The following is a 13,104-nucleotide window of genomic DNA, read 5'->3' as shown; positions in this document are numbered from 1 at the left end:
TGGTACCTTTTCCCTTGAAGTACCTGGCTATGGGATTCATAGTTTTGGATGTACAATGATCTTTCTACTACCTAGTATAGTATTACCCAACATGACGTTGATGAGAATCGCACAAAGCGTGCCACCTGTAACGCAAGGTATGGGAAAGGAGGGCAGAAATGCCTGAATTTGGACGGACCTGCCGTGCGGCACAGGGGGAGTATAGTATTGCCACTCGTACTGGTGGGAAACAGTAGCGCTGTGAGGCTTCGCACCAAATTTGTCCCCGCACCACACCAGTCTCCCTACCTTCCCACACTGTCTCTGACGTGTGTGTGTAATTTGTAGCTCGGTACAGATGCGTGTTACCGTCCGACAATGCCCGCCATATGTTGGGCCCGTTCTGCCTTACGTCTCAATGCCCAAGTTTGTCCGCCTGCCTTTGTTAGGATGTGTTGAGACAGGGGGTTCTGTTGGGGTGGACGTCAGGGAATTTCCTCCGTCCGCGAAGCCCAGAGGAAGCTCTTTCAAACCTGTAAATCATTGCCACAATCACAAAAGATGGCCAGACATATCTGTGGTCAATACACACACACGACAAAACAGATCGCCCCAACAGATGGGCGATTTGTCAGGGAGAAAAGTGTTTTCATTAGTTTTTTCCGTGTTTTTGTTTGGTGGATTTCTAAAGACTGCCCCCGCTGCTTTGGTGAAAAACACAAGGATTGGAAATTGAAATAAAACTTGTTTCCAGACACTGAGACAGACCTTTCGTTATGTTTGTAGAAAAACTAAACGTTTTTTGACGTCCTTTTCCTCGTGGCGTGATCACGTTTATACATACTGGAGTGGTAATAGTCGCAAAGTTGTCGTACGATCGCAAACTGAGTACATTGAATTTCTTATATGATTGTCGTCCATATGTCGTACAAAATTCGGTTATGTTGCTACACTACAGAAAAGACTATTTTAGACCGTCGTCGTTCGTTGGTTCTGGCATATCAGAATCGTGGGACGACTTACGTTACGACGAATCACCGCGTCTAAACGCACACGCGTGCTGTAGAAGATGGGGAAGGGGAATGTATGATTGTATCAATCCAGACAGAACCCCCGCCGAGAAACAAACGAGCCCATCAGTTCATAAAACAATCGCGAAGTCTGCTCGCCCATGTCCCCACGTGTGGCGGCAACTGGGTGTAAATTTTGGCCCATTTCCTCCCCCAGCGGGATCCAAACACGGAGGTGTGAACGAGTATTAGCTCGGTATCCCCGGCCTTCCGTCTCACGTACGTGCGAAATGTGGCAAAAATGTGCCGCTCTGTGTATCCACTCAGCGTACATTGATACACACTCCGATCCACAGTAGCATCCTTCTACTGCAACAAGTGGGGGAAGGTTGGAAATAAAACGAAACGTAACACCTCAAAGCTTGAAAACAAAATGCATATATGTGGTTGTACATAATCATTCTTTAACGCATCACTTTTACTTGTTGATGACTTTCCCATGATTGATAAACGATTTGTACTTACACAGCGATCATGCGATTCACAAGTCAAAACGAACGCAACAGGATAGCTAAATATTTGTGCTCGCGAGCGAATATCCAAAGCATATGCGCCCCCCCCCCCCTTATGTGTTATTGTAGGTCGCTACGATTGTCAAGCGATCGAAGCGTTTCACCAACATATGTTGTGTGCGGTGTTTGTACAGATAACAATTGTGATGTTTACTTTTGTTTATTTTTCCGCCAGGGAGGAATCTTGACCACGGGGTCCTGGCGGGGCGGCTTGGCCAGGCCGTGAAGTGACCACCACGTGCCCCGGCCCGCAGAAATATCGTCCGCCAAGAAAAACAAACCTCCCTGCGTCTTTTTCGCGAGGCACGGATATAGGATCGATGAAATGCTGCCATTTGTGAATACTGTATCATGAATTTTACAAATAATAGCCTGTCAGTCTAAGTCTTAACTGAAAACCGTTCCACTGAAACGAACATGGTAAAAGATAATAGTTTTGAATACAAACGTGTGTGCTTGAAAGAATTGTAATAGACGAATAGATGAGTCCTTTTCGTCAACTTTTTTATAGCATATGTACATTTCTTACACGCGTATATGTAGATATGAATGCTAGCAATGTTTTTTCTCACATGAAAGACATTTCCATTGTCTGAAATGCCCAATAAAATGATACAGTCGAGTTCTTTACATTTTACACTCAGTTGTCTGATGGTTGAAATTATAACGATCATAAACTATATTAAAGTAAGATGTCTAATTTGCTCATACTAAAAAAAAAGAGGGCCATCAGATGGCCATGTTTTAGTATTTTTACTTGTTACTTTCCATTGACTTGTGTAATTCACTTTCTTTATTTTGTGTATACGAATTTCAACCTCTCCCCGTGCATGTTTTTGTGTCATTCCGTGTATCTCAACAAAGAAAACCACAAAAAATGACGACGACTTCTAAATAAAACAAAGTTTTGCCAAGACGCTGTGTGTATGTGTGTGTGTGTGTGTACCAACAGCGGGGTGTTTGCCAACCGGCTAAATCAACAGTATCTCAACCAGAACAAAATGTTTACCGATGATCGATTGTTGTTGTTTGTTGGAGATGGGAGGAAAGTAAACAAACCTATTTCTTCAAGCCACCACCTTCCGCTGCGCGTCTCCGGGGACGTGAGGAGAGGGGAGGGGGGCGGCAGCTGTCCGTACCTCCCCCTGCTCACCCCCGGGTCGGGTTCGGGCAAGACGTGATCTGGCACGGGCAAAGCTAAGCTGTTTCCCCGTGTGCTTACAACACTTCACCATGACACCACCTTGTCTTTGCTTACACAGAAGGAGGTTTCTTGTGCTGCTTGTTTTCTTAAGGACCCTCCCTCTTTCCAGTTTACTTAACTCCCGCATGTGCTCCGAATTTGTCCCGTTTTTTTCCCTGAGATGACTGTTAGGGTTCATATTTCAGTGTCCCATCTTTTATGCATGTTTACCTGATGTGTTGGGGTGGAGGAGGGGCGAACCAATGGGCTCCCGTGGCGAGCGATCGCCACTCGACTCCGCTATCTGCTCGGCCCATCAGCAAATGTGCGAGGTAATTGGTAGTGCCGTAACGTATCTACAACAGAAACCGTCCCGACCACATCACTGGGGCCGTCCCAAGTTTGTTCACACAGTTTGTGTGTGTGTGTATCTGCCGACTGGAGTGTGTATCGGCGACTGGTTGGCCGAGGACTTGCTAATCAGCATCTTTTATTACCGTTTATGCCAGCTTTTGTTTACAGAGCAAATCGCCTAATTATCGAAGGGGGCGTTTACAGCCCAAAGCATTGATGAATCGAGTATGGTAATGACCGGTAGTAGCGGAGCTAGCCCACGTGACCGCGCGCACAATTGACATTAGCGACTGTTGCAACTCTGCGGACTTCATACAGGTTCTGGCCACAGTCGAGGTGGGTGGGCCTTGAATTCACGTTTTTTTTCCAGCCTGCCCCGGGAATTGATATATTTACGTTGCAGCACATCTTGCCAGAAGTGGCTGAGCTCTCCTCACGAGTTTCACAGCTGTGGAGTGGACACTTAAAACAGGGTGACCCCCGCCGCACCAGCTCAGTCAGCAGGCCAACCCAGCACCAATGCTTCTCGAGGCGGACGCCACCAGGCCTGTGCATGCTGCTACGCCGGCAGAAAACCAAAACCACCAAGTGCAAACAAGACCGACGCAGTCCCACGCCACCCTTCCCCGGGAGATGACCAGCCAGGGGAGCCATCCACAGGGCAGCCCGGCCCAGGCCGACCCTGACGCCGCCAGGAGGGACGGCGACAGCCCGGGGAAGACCCACGAACTCGAGCCGGGCGACAAAGAGCTGGACGTGTCGGGTGACTCTGTGTCCGTGCACTCGGACGCGGAGAATACAGACGTGGAAGACAAGAATGGACAGTCTGTACGGAAGAAATCCAACCTTGTGAAACCGCCGTACTCTTACATAGCTCTCATTACCATGTCAATTCTGCAGTCTCCGCAGAAGAAACTGACTCTCAGCCAGATCTGTGAGTTTATCATGAACAGGTTTCCTTACTACAGGGAGCGGTTCCCGGTGTGGCAGAACTCCATCCGACACAACCTCTCGCTGAACGACTGCTTCGTGAAGATCCCGCGCGAGCCTGGCAACCCCGGCAAGGGCAACTACTGGACGCTGGACCCCGCCAGCGAGGACATGTTCGACAACGGCAGTTTCCTGCGGCGCCGAAAACGGTTCAAGCGGCAGGCTCCGGACGTGTTACGGGAGCCCACGGCCTTCATGGCGGCCACGGATCCGTACAGACACCACCTGGGCCTGATCCACCCGCACCACCACCCTCACCCAGCGGCGCTGCCCTACCACTACATGTCCCCGCTGCCGCCGCCCGTCCCCCTGCCCCTCCCCCACGCGCCGACCGCCGCAGACTTCGCACGGACGCAGGCGCTGGCCGCGCAGATCGCCGGGGGAGTCGGCGCCTTCGCCTCGGTGGGCGGGTTGACCCTGCCCGTCACCACCCCCGTCACGACGCACCGGCCGGCGGGGTTCTCCATAGAAAACATCATCGGGAGCAGCGCTGCCAGCGACAAGACTGTCTCCACCACCTTCTCCATCAGCACGACGGGAGCACCCGCGTTCCGCCCCACCGTGTCGGTCCCCGCCACCATCCCGGTCTGCGCCACCGGACTCAGACCCCCGGACTCCTTACCGTTCGGCGGCGGGACCAGCGCCTTCACCTCCCCCCTCCACATGGACCTGGAGAAGTACAGGCAATGTCTGCAGTGCAATGGCAGCGTCCCTTCCTGGCCGCACGTGCACTCGTGATAGCTGCACCCTGGACTGACAGGACTAGTAGTGCTGGGAGCCTAACCTACGAGACATGTAAGTCTCCGGTTTGAAACTTTGACATACATTCTTTCAAGACTTGGACACTACCACAGAGAGGTCTAGCAGAAGTTAGAATTTTCCCCGTACCCAGGGGACTTTTTGACCACATTACACGAACGTTACCTATCCGTGTATTATAAAAATTGTGTTAAAAAGTGAAAATTATCCCTTGTGGACCAGGCTTACAAAGTGAGTGATTCCCACTCGGCCAGTGAATCGTGTATAATGTGCTCTCTGTCATTAATTTGCGTAATATGTCGTAGCGTAACAGCAAGGCACTCTGTCAGATTCTGATGGCGTCAGTTTATCTTCATTATGCCGAGTTCTGCTGTTGTACGAAGCCCATAGAGGCCGGTGGTTCATATGATCCATTCTAATAGAACTGAAAACAGAGAATCCACGGGGCACCTACCAGCGCCCGTAAATGTATCTCTACCTAGATTTAACTTCAACCAAAAATTATGAATTATTAGCAATAATAAGAGCTGGAATCACTCTCAGCTTAGCCCTGAAAGCGTCTGTATATAAATGTAGCAGAGTTTTTTCCCTCACTCTAATTTATTGTCGAAATTCCAAGTGCAGTGAGCTTGTTGGGAAGTGTAGCATAAGCGTACGTACCCCATTTGTTTTCATCTCGATTCCACTTACTTGTCCATTGTAGCGCCGTCTGTTCGTCTCATGCTGTAAAAGCCATATGTACACTATTTGGGGTCGACATAAAACAGGCGTGCATGCGCCGATAATTGAGAAATAATGGATGTACACTGAAATCTTAAGAAATGAATTTTCATTGCCAATTGAGATGGAATTATGTACGTTGTTCTTATTGTGTCACATGGCACTCGTGGTATGAATCAATGTAAAACGTGATTTTTTGTAGACAGAAATTATATATTGTTTATATATGTATATCAATTGTCCAGTTCGAAAAATATAGCACTGTTCCAAGATTTTTCAAATCTCGAGTTTGTGTGCCGTGATCTTTTATCTTTCTTCTATAACACCTAAGTTCTAATCTAACATCTGAGTTCTATGGTCAAGAAAAAACTAACCAATGTATAAATAAGATAGACTAGAGTGCATAGATTCCCATATTCCTGATTAGGCGTACGTTACACAATGCACAGTGGAGTGAAGTAGAGATAAAGGAACAGATCATCGTTGATGTAGGAAAATGACGAAGCCACACATCTGTAAACTAACTATGAAGCCATATGCTGGATTAGCGAACAATGCTCTGAGACCTTCCCCCATATAACGGTCCAAATTAAGAAGTGATTTAGCCCAGCTTTGTTTGAATCATTACTCACACCAGGACATCAAAGACAGCGCCACACCATAAAATGTGCTGGTTCAAAACCTGCCGTAGTTTGTTCTGTAAGCCAGCAACCTTTGAGAGTTCGTTCTTATCACATTCTTTCTTTTCAAACGTGCTCTCTACGCCCAGGAAATTGCGTCAAATGCTCATCGCTTCAGTGTCTCAGAAATTTGTCAACAAGTTGACGTTTTTGACGAAATTAGCGGATATTTTTCGTTTAAGTTAAGGTCCCAATCTACCGTTCCTCGCGGTTAAGGTTTGATGTGCAGTTGTTTCGCTTTAGAAAATGGAAGGTGGCTGAAGCATTGGTAGAAATCTGTTGATAAAGGTACATATTGTGAAAGCCTCATTCTCAAAACTAGATTTCAATATAGCTAGCAGAAATCATTCAGTAGGCGGACAATTTGAACGACTCTGGCATCGTTATCTTTTTCGAAAATGTTTGATCCGGACAACTTTCGATGCAAGCCTGAACTTTGTGTGTACCAAATACCTCGCGTTGCTATAATGTGAAATATACGACTTGTCAAGCACAGAAAGCTCTCACAAACTCCCTATCATGTAGATTTTCCTCACAGATTTCAAAACAGGCAGGTTTTGGGATATGGTGTGACGATGTAGTGGTCTGCCTGTGCTTGTGTCCTGCGGTGTAGAGTAAATATTTCCACGGTCCTTGGTCACTACACAATCGAGAAGTGGATAAACACTGGAGCCTCTTAGAGACACAAACTTCCCTCTGTCACATTCTCGGACCCAACTCTGAACGTTAGATAGTTCTGAGGGTGATGTATCCACAAGGTTTAAGATATATAGCCGCGAAACTTGGCGTTTCCGTCCTTGGATAAAGGTTTAGGAAGGGACAAAATCTACTGTACCGTACAGTGTACGGCAGGAACATCTCGGGTCAGTGATGCCTTACAAAAACCTCAGGCTAGGGCCGCACTAACTAACTAATGACTCAAAATGATCGAATCTACCAACATCACGCGTTGTACACAGCACTTGTGAAGATGAGTGAAACTGACTCGGTTCTAAACTAACCCCCAGGCCATAACAAACACTTGAGACACGCTGATCTTGTCCTTATCTTGTAATCTTCTGGTCTGTGGCACAACAAACGCCGCGAGTCTGTCTACAGTCTAGTAGTAGTAGTACTGGTGTAGAAAACCTCAGTGAAGACGAAAACTGGCCACTTGTGTATCTGTATCACACAGTAAGCATATTAGCTGTAACATACCCAGTTTCCGTGATACAAATACATGATTTACTATACGTAAATCGCCATATAGGGCTTGTTAGGGAGCCAAACGGCACATGGATCGGTATATTCTGTAAGGTTATCGGAGCAGCTCGGCGGACGGCCCGACATAGCGGCGTACAGGCGGGTCTGACCCGGGTAACCCTACAGCCGCCATGCCGGTAACTCTACAGGGGTAAGGTCCGACATTGGGGAAGGTGGCGAGGATTAAAATGACTGACCCCACTCAACTTATCTGTCGTTCTCACTTCAAAATGCATCGCGAGTTGTCCGTCAATCTTAAACAGCTAATGTGAGACCGTCTAGTCTGAAAACAAGTCAGCAAGATCGGCAGTGGTTTTCTTGAAAATTTGCATAGCGAAAGTATTTCTTGGTCAAGTTGGTGATCCAAATTATTAGACACAGCGGGGTTGAATGAGGGTTGCTTATTTTAAAACATGTCATCCCCTCTAATGTAAAATATGTTATTGTCGCTTTTACCCTACATGTATTTGGTAGAAACAAGGTGTATACCCAAGGTGAATATACCTTTTGCGAGACTTCACAGTGCATTGCAGGACATGTATGAGTTTAAGGAAATCTATATTCGAATGTGTCTAAAACGACGCTGAAATTAACCTTAACAGTAAAAAAAGTCAAGGGTAAATGTTACGCTTTTGGATATCGCGACTTCTGAATGGAGGTCGGTAACGTTCTACGTGTTGTAACATCATCATGCGACTGCGTACTATCAACTAGATGATCACGGACAGTTCTTGAACTTGACAGGCAAGAAGGTAAAGCCTTGGGGAACCGATGACACATTGTTATCCTCACCACAAGTTCGTCAGCACAGTTGGTGGCGTTTGAAAAACACCTTCTCGGCGTCAAAGTGCGGCCTCTCGGCAACACGTAATGATTAGAGCGATAAGTAACGTATCTGTTGTTCTAATCTTAAGTCATTGATTAAACAATTACTGTCGACAAACGGGTCTATCTTAGTCAACGTCAGGCACCACAAGACGTTACCTCGGGATGACTCAGTTTCACACATGGTTGCGCCGTCTACCTACCCGTGAACATTGCCCTAATTATAAGCAAACGTAGTGCAGATGAACAGGAAGTTATATGTTACCGTCAGGACGGGGCTGAGACAACCCGTGTCAGATAAAGCGGGCCCACCTGGGGTGCTGCTCTACACAGGGTCGTGCGGTCAAGTCTCCAACCAAAACTCCGTCTGTCTTGTCGTGTAAATACGGAACGGTTTATGAAGCTTATGTTTACACATGGAACATTGACCACATCACCTCACATGTGTCAATTTTAGACAGCTGTAAATAAATACAGACTCAAACAGCAACGCATATTATAAAGCGCTAAAGGAACATAATGTTTATATATTTCTAGATGTAGCTACATCGCTTTGTACTTTGTTTTTTGCTTTGGTCATTTCAAAATCCTGTCATGTTGAATGTTAGACCGATATATCATAACTTATCCATAACGTATTATGACTCGTGATGCTATCTTGTAGAAGGTATTAAACATGGAAATATTGCAAAGTTTGTGTCATGAACAAATCTTATTGCGCTGTAGAACTAATTGGTTATGTAAAATCTGTGATATTATACTGCAGTTTGTGTACATTTTACGACAAGTCTGCAAATATATTCTAAGATCAAGTATGACGATATAAAGCATAATTTAGTTTATGCCAATGATACAGTTTTAAAGAACGCTACTTTAGACGGTTGAGAACATTTTAGAAGTTGTGCTCGTACAAGAGTCTGGGGCATTGCTTACTTGACCCGTACGTTGGGTTCGAGGAGAACACATGTTAGGACAAGCCCACACACAATACACACATCCCCAACTATATCACCGTATGTGTATCAACAACACTACAGCTAAAACGTTATTCCAAGCTTATTAAAACACGGGCCCCTCTGTTTTCGTAAAAACTGCTAAAATTCTTGTAAGAGTCAAGGTTAACTTTCGTGTCTGTTTGGTCTGTCGGCAATAATTTAAGTTAACGCAGTATATATATACTGTGCCGTACGTGCAGTTGAACAGTCATTGCGTGCAGACGTTTGTCGCAGTCTACATCGTTTGTATATATAACAACAACATCTGTTACGACAGTCATCATCCTTTCTTTTTATCCCCTCTAAATGTTAAATTATCATCCTGTTTAGGGGGGATTGTTGGAGATATTTACGGTAAGTGCGACATTTAGACACATCAGATGAAACGTATTTTTCTAGATCACATACACACTTCTACGTCATATACGGAACACTTCAGTAGTCCCGCCGTTCCATAATGTTATCTTTAAAATCGGAAAACATTTCCCTTGCCGTTATCTCCTAAATAGTCGTGAATTCTAAACATAACTCCCTCGGCTCTCCGCTGAGATCAGGACTGATTTGAAACGTGGTAAATCGTTTATATATTTTTATCTGGAACCAAAGGGAGCGCGTCTACCGCAAATCCACTCATTTTCCCGTAACAATTTGCACTAATTCCATCCTCTCTGTGGGCTATATTTGAAATGATGCTATCATACGGTAGATGTAATAGTCTCTGAGGCTGGATGTCTCTCCCGAGGCAACGTAATATTGAAATGACGCCTCTGCAACAAGGCTTGTAATATTGAATTAAATGGCGCGCGGCAGGCAACATACAGCCCCTGCGGTAAAATAACCAGCGCAAATTGAATCTGATAGAACAAGTTGTCATTATCAGAGAAATCACCGCTATTCGCCTTCCCAACGGTTGTGTTTTGTTGTTTTGTTGGCCTGATTTTTTTGTAATAAGCTAATCCTAGAATATACCCCAGCTAAGCTGTAATATGTCGGCTGACTTGTCGCGGGTTATTAATCGCAGCTGCACGCCTGAAACCCTTCAGCGCTTATCCAAACTAGGCGTTGATAGCCCATGTGTCGTTGTGTTTCAACATAAGATAAGACAAGGGCCTTAAAACAACAGTCACCACCGCTTGGCACATCGGAACGACAGGCTTCGTTCCTTAGACTTCAATGTTGAGGAGTTGTGGGCAGTTTGCCTACAGAATGTTGACTAATGTTGTCATGTAGGAAGTATGATATACTGTGGCGTGTGGGATTTATAAGCTATGCCGGGTAGACCCTACACACAGCCAGGCCTGTGTTGTTTGCGTTGCCTCTTGAATATTATTGTTTTTGCAGGCGGTGGGTTCTAGATTCCAAATGACATGGCATAGCAGGCCGGCTTCACGGTGTCTAACCGAGCTCGTTTTTCTTGCTCATGCCGGGCCAGGTGGCTGGTGCGGCCCCGCGCGGTGTAGGGTTGCCTGGACGGATCGCATTGCCCGGTCCGACCCAGCCTGAGCGCGTGACGCGTGGACTTCATACAGACCAACACAATCACCAAGGATCAGCTGAAGGTGTCAGTCCTAATGCCACGGATACCCAGGCGGTTTGGACAGGTATTACGGGAGCTATGCGCCCCGCTTGGAGAGAAACAAACCCCTAAATCCCCTGGACAGGTTCCTGAACTCTCACCAGTAAACTACAGTTGTTTGCTCAGGGCTACAGTTGGTGAAATCCCAAGCGAGTTGAGGAAAAGAATACCGGCTTTGGTAGTCGCAGAAGACATGTCACTTATAGGTTATTAGTCACCCCGTCACCTGTTGTCGTTGTAATAATGACCCCTCCACCCTCTGATGCTGTAAACAAGATGATAAGTACAGATATGTCGTGATTATGCCCGACAAACCGCGGATGTGTCAACTGTAAGGGCAGAGTCGAGACCACACGCCGACCCGACGGGCAAAAGTCACTGCCAGCTCGTCGCAGAACACTGACAAATTAGAGTGGAATGGTTCAAATTAAGGGTCCGCTGCATACAGAACGCACCAAGAAGGTATTTTAATGGCGCAAGTAAAAGTGCCAAGGATGTAAACTAAAGCCGAGGTGTGAGCCTCGTATGTAACGCCTTTCCCAGATGTGGGGATCGAACTCCGAACCTTCGCTCCTCGGTCGTGCAGGGCGCCCTCCCCGCCGACTCACAGATGGGAGTTGTTGTAACCGAAGCTCTCCGGCTCGAGAGGGTGCGAGGGGAGAATGCTGGTTATGGAGTGGGCCGATTTATCATGCTGGGTCGCAGTAGCCTGGTATCCAGCCGTATTATCGCTGTATTATAGCTAGAACGGCTGGATTCCAGGCTAATGCTGTGTCGCAGAGGGCAGTAGGTAGGGAGACAGAGACGGCCTTAAGGGAAATATTTGTGATTTTTTCCCCATTTTCATAGGCAATAGAATTATACTTGCTGACATTGCATGACTTGGAGAGTTTCACTTATTATCAATTGTGGTACAGTATATTCTGCATCTAACACTATATGGAGCTTTAAAATCACCAACAATTCTTTATTCCTGTCATGTAATGAGTGCCGTCAAAAATGCTTCACACTCACAGGAATCTTTCACTTCGGACTCCCTACCCTGTATACATGTATGCAAAGTAGGGACCGTGAGCTCAACTCAAGCTTTGTCACACTTCCGTGGCTTCTGGATTCGACGTTAAAATCTTAGACAATCGTAAATAAAGTTTTCAAAACACCTGTATTTATTCGCAGTACGTATTACTTCTTAAGGTTGTCAGACTTACTGCACCGCAGTATTTCGTACAGGTGTTCTTAGGTGTTCGTGATTGCAGTTGGGATCTTGAGTCGTTTTCACTTTTTTTACTCGATCTAAGACGATGTAAAAAAAAACATGGATGCTCGTAGCTAAAAACGAACCCCTGATCATCCCTCACTCCATAATTAGGCACAAAAGAGACGATCAATATGCTGTAGACACAAAATCATATGTATGGTCGGATATATTGGGTACAAATATACAGAATTTATACCCAATGATAACAAATACATACTATGATAAACATCAAATAACTCACTTGTTTGAAAGCGGTTGAAATTTGTCGTTGCTGTAAAAAACATATCTTAAGTTATGCTAAAATCACAACTACAAGGAATGTATAAATTACGTATGTACGCAACATAGATACCCGTACGAGTCTGCACGTGTACGTAACGTATACGCGTAGACCAAACGAACGATCACCGCCATATTAACCCCATCTGGGTATATGGAGACGTGATAAAGTTTCATTGGTAAGCTGATATTCCTATCTTGAAATAAAACCTCCCAATGAAAATCTTTAAGGCCAATATTGTTTCTCGATGGGGTGACTCCCACCAATGTGTCGCCTTTACCACCTGTACATGTGATGTCATAACAATCAATAATAATAATAGCCTTTATTGCACATTCATGCCCTATCGGGCTAAGTACAGGCATATAGATACAAACGGTAGTAGTGCAGTACACATGGATTCTAAAACATGGATTCTAAAACTAGTCTAATACATTTGTTCGGCTTCTTCTCGTTTCTTATCAATGTTGAATATGTAGCTTGAGATGTGTTTGTATAATGTCGTTCGATCAAAGCTCATAAGAAAAATGAATTTTTCAACACTAGACAAAGATTCAAAGCGAGGGAGCTATCCTATAATACAGCTAAAAAGAATACTTCTATCATTACTATATAAACTACAATCTAATAAAAAGTGGGCAATGCGCACGATTAAAGTGGAGGGGTTGAACAACAGAGAGT

At 45.5% G+C, this 13,104-nt stretch overlaps 2 protein-coding genes across 2 annotated transcripts in view; both read left to right on the top strand.

The window, feature by feature from the left end:
• Positions 1-2,477, top strand: part of LOC118431753 (COBW domain-containing protein 1-like) — a 57,135-nt gene extending 54,658 nt beyond the window's left edge. The window contains exon 15 of the mRNA XM_035843050.1: positions 1,737-2,477. Coding sequence (XP_035698943.1) covers positions 1,737-1,792 — 56 coding nt within the window. The 3' untranslated portion in view covers positions 1,793-2,477. The remainder of the gene's footprint in view (positions 1-1,736) is intronic.
• Positions 2,478-3,124: 647 nt separating this feature from the next.
• On the top strand, positions 3,125-5,852 carry LOC118431752 (forkhead box protein D3-like). Its single transcript, XM_035843049.1, has one exon. The coding sequence runs from the start codon at positions 3,618-3,620 to the stop codon at positions 4,824-4,826; it is 1,209 nt and encodes a 402-aa protein (XP_035698942.1). The 5' UTR covers positions 3,125-3,617; the 3' UTR covers positions 4,827-5,852.
• Positions 5,853-13,104: the final 7,252 nt, after the last annotated feature.

The sequence above is a fragment of the Branchiostoma floridae genome, chromosome 15, assembly GCF_000003815.2.
Source record: "Branchiostoma floridae strain S238N-H82 chromosome 15, Bfl_VNyyK, whole genome shotgun sequence".
Lineage (NCBI taxonomy): Eukaryota > Metazoa > Chordata > Leptocardii > Amphioxiformes > Branchiostomatidae > Branchiostoma > Branchiostoma floridae.
This window is presented reverse-complemented; position numbering and strand designations above follow the sequence as displayed.

Excerpts from the sequence above, each read along its gene's own strand:
- LOC118431752 (XM_035843049.1), top strand. The coding sequence starts at position 3,618 with ATGCTTCTCGAGGCGGACGCCACCAGGCCTGTGCATGCTGCTACGCCG.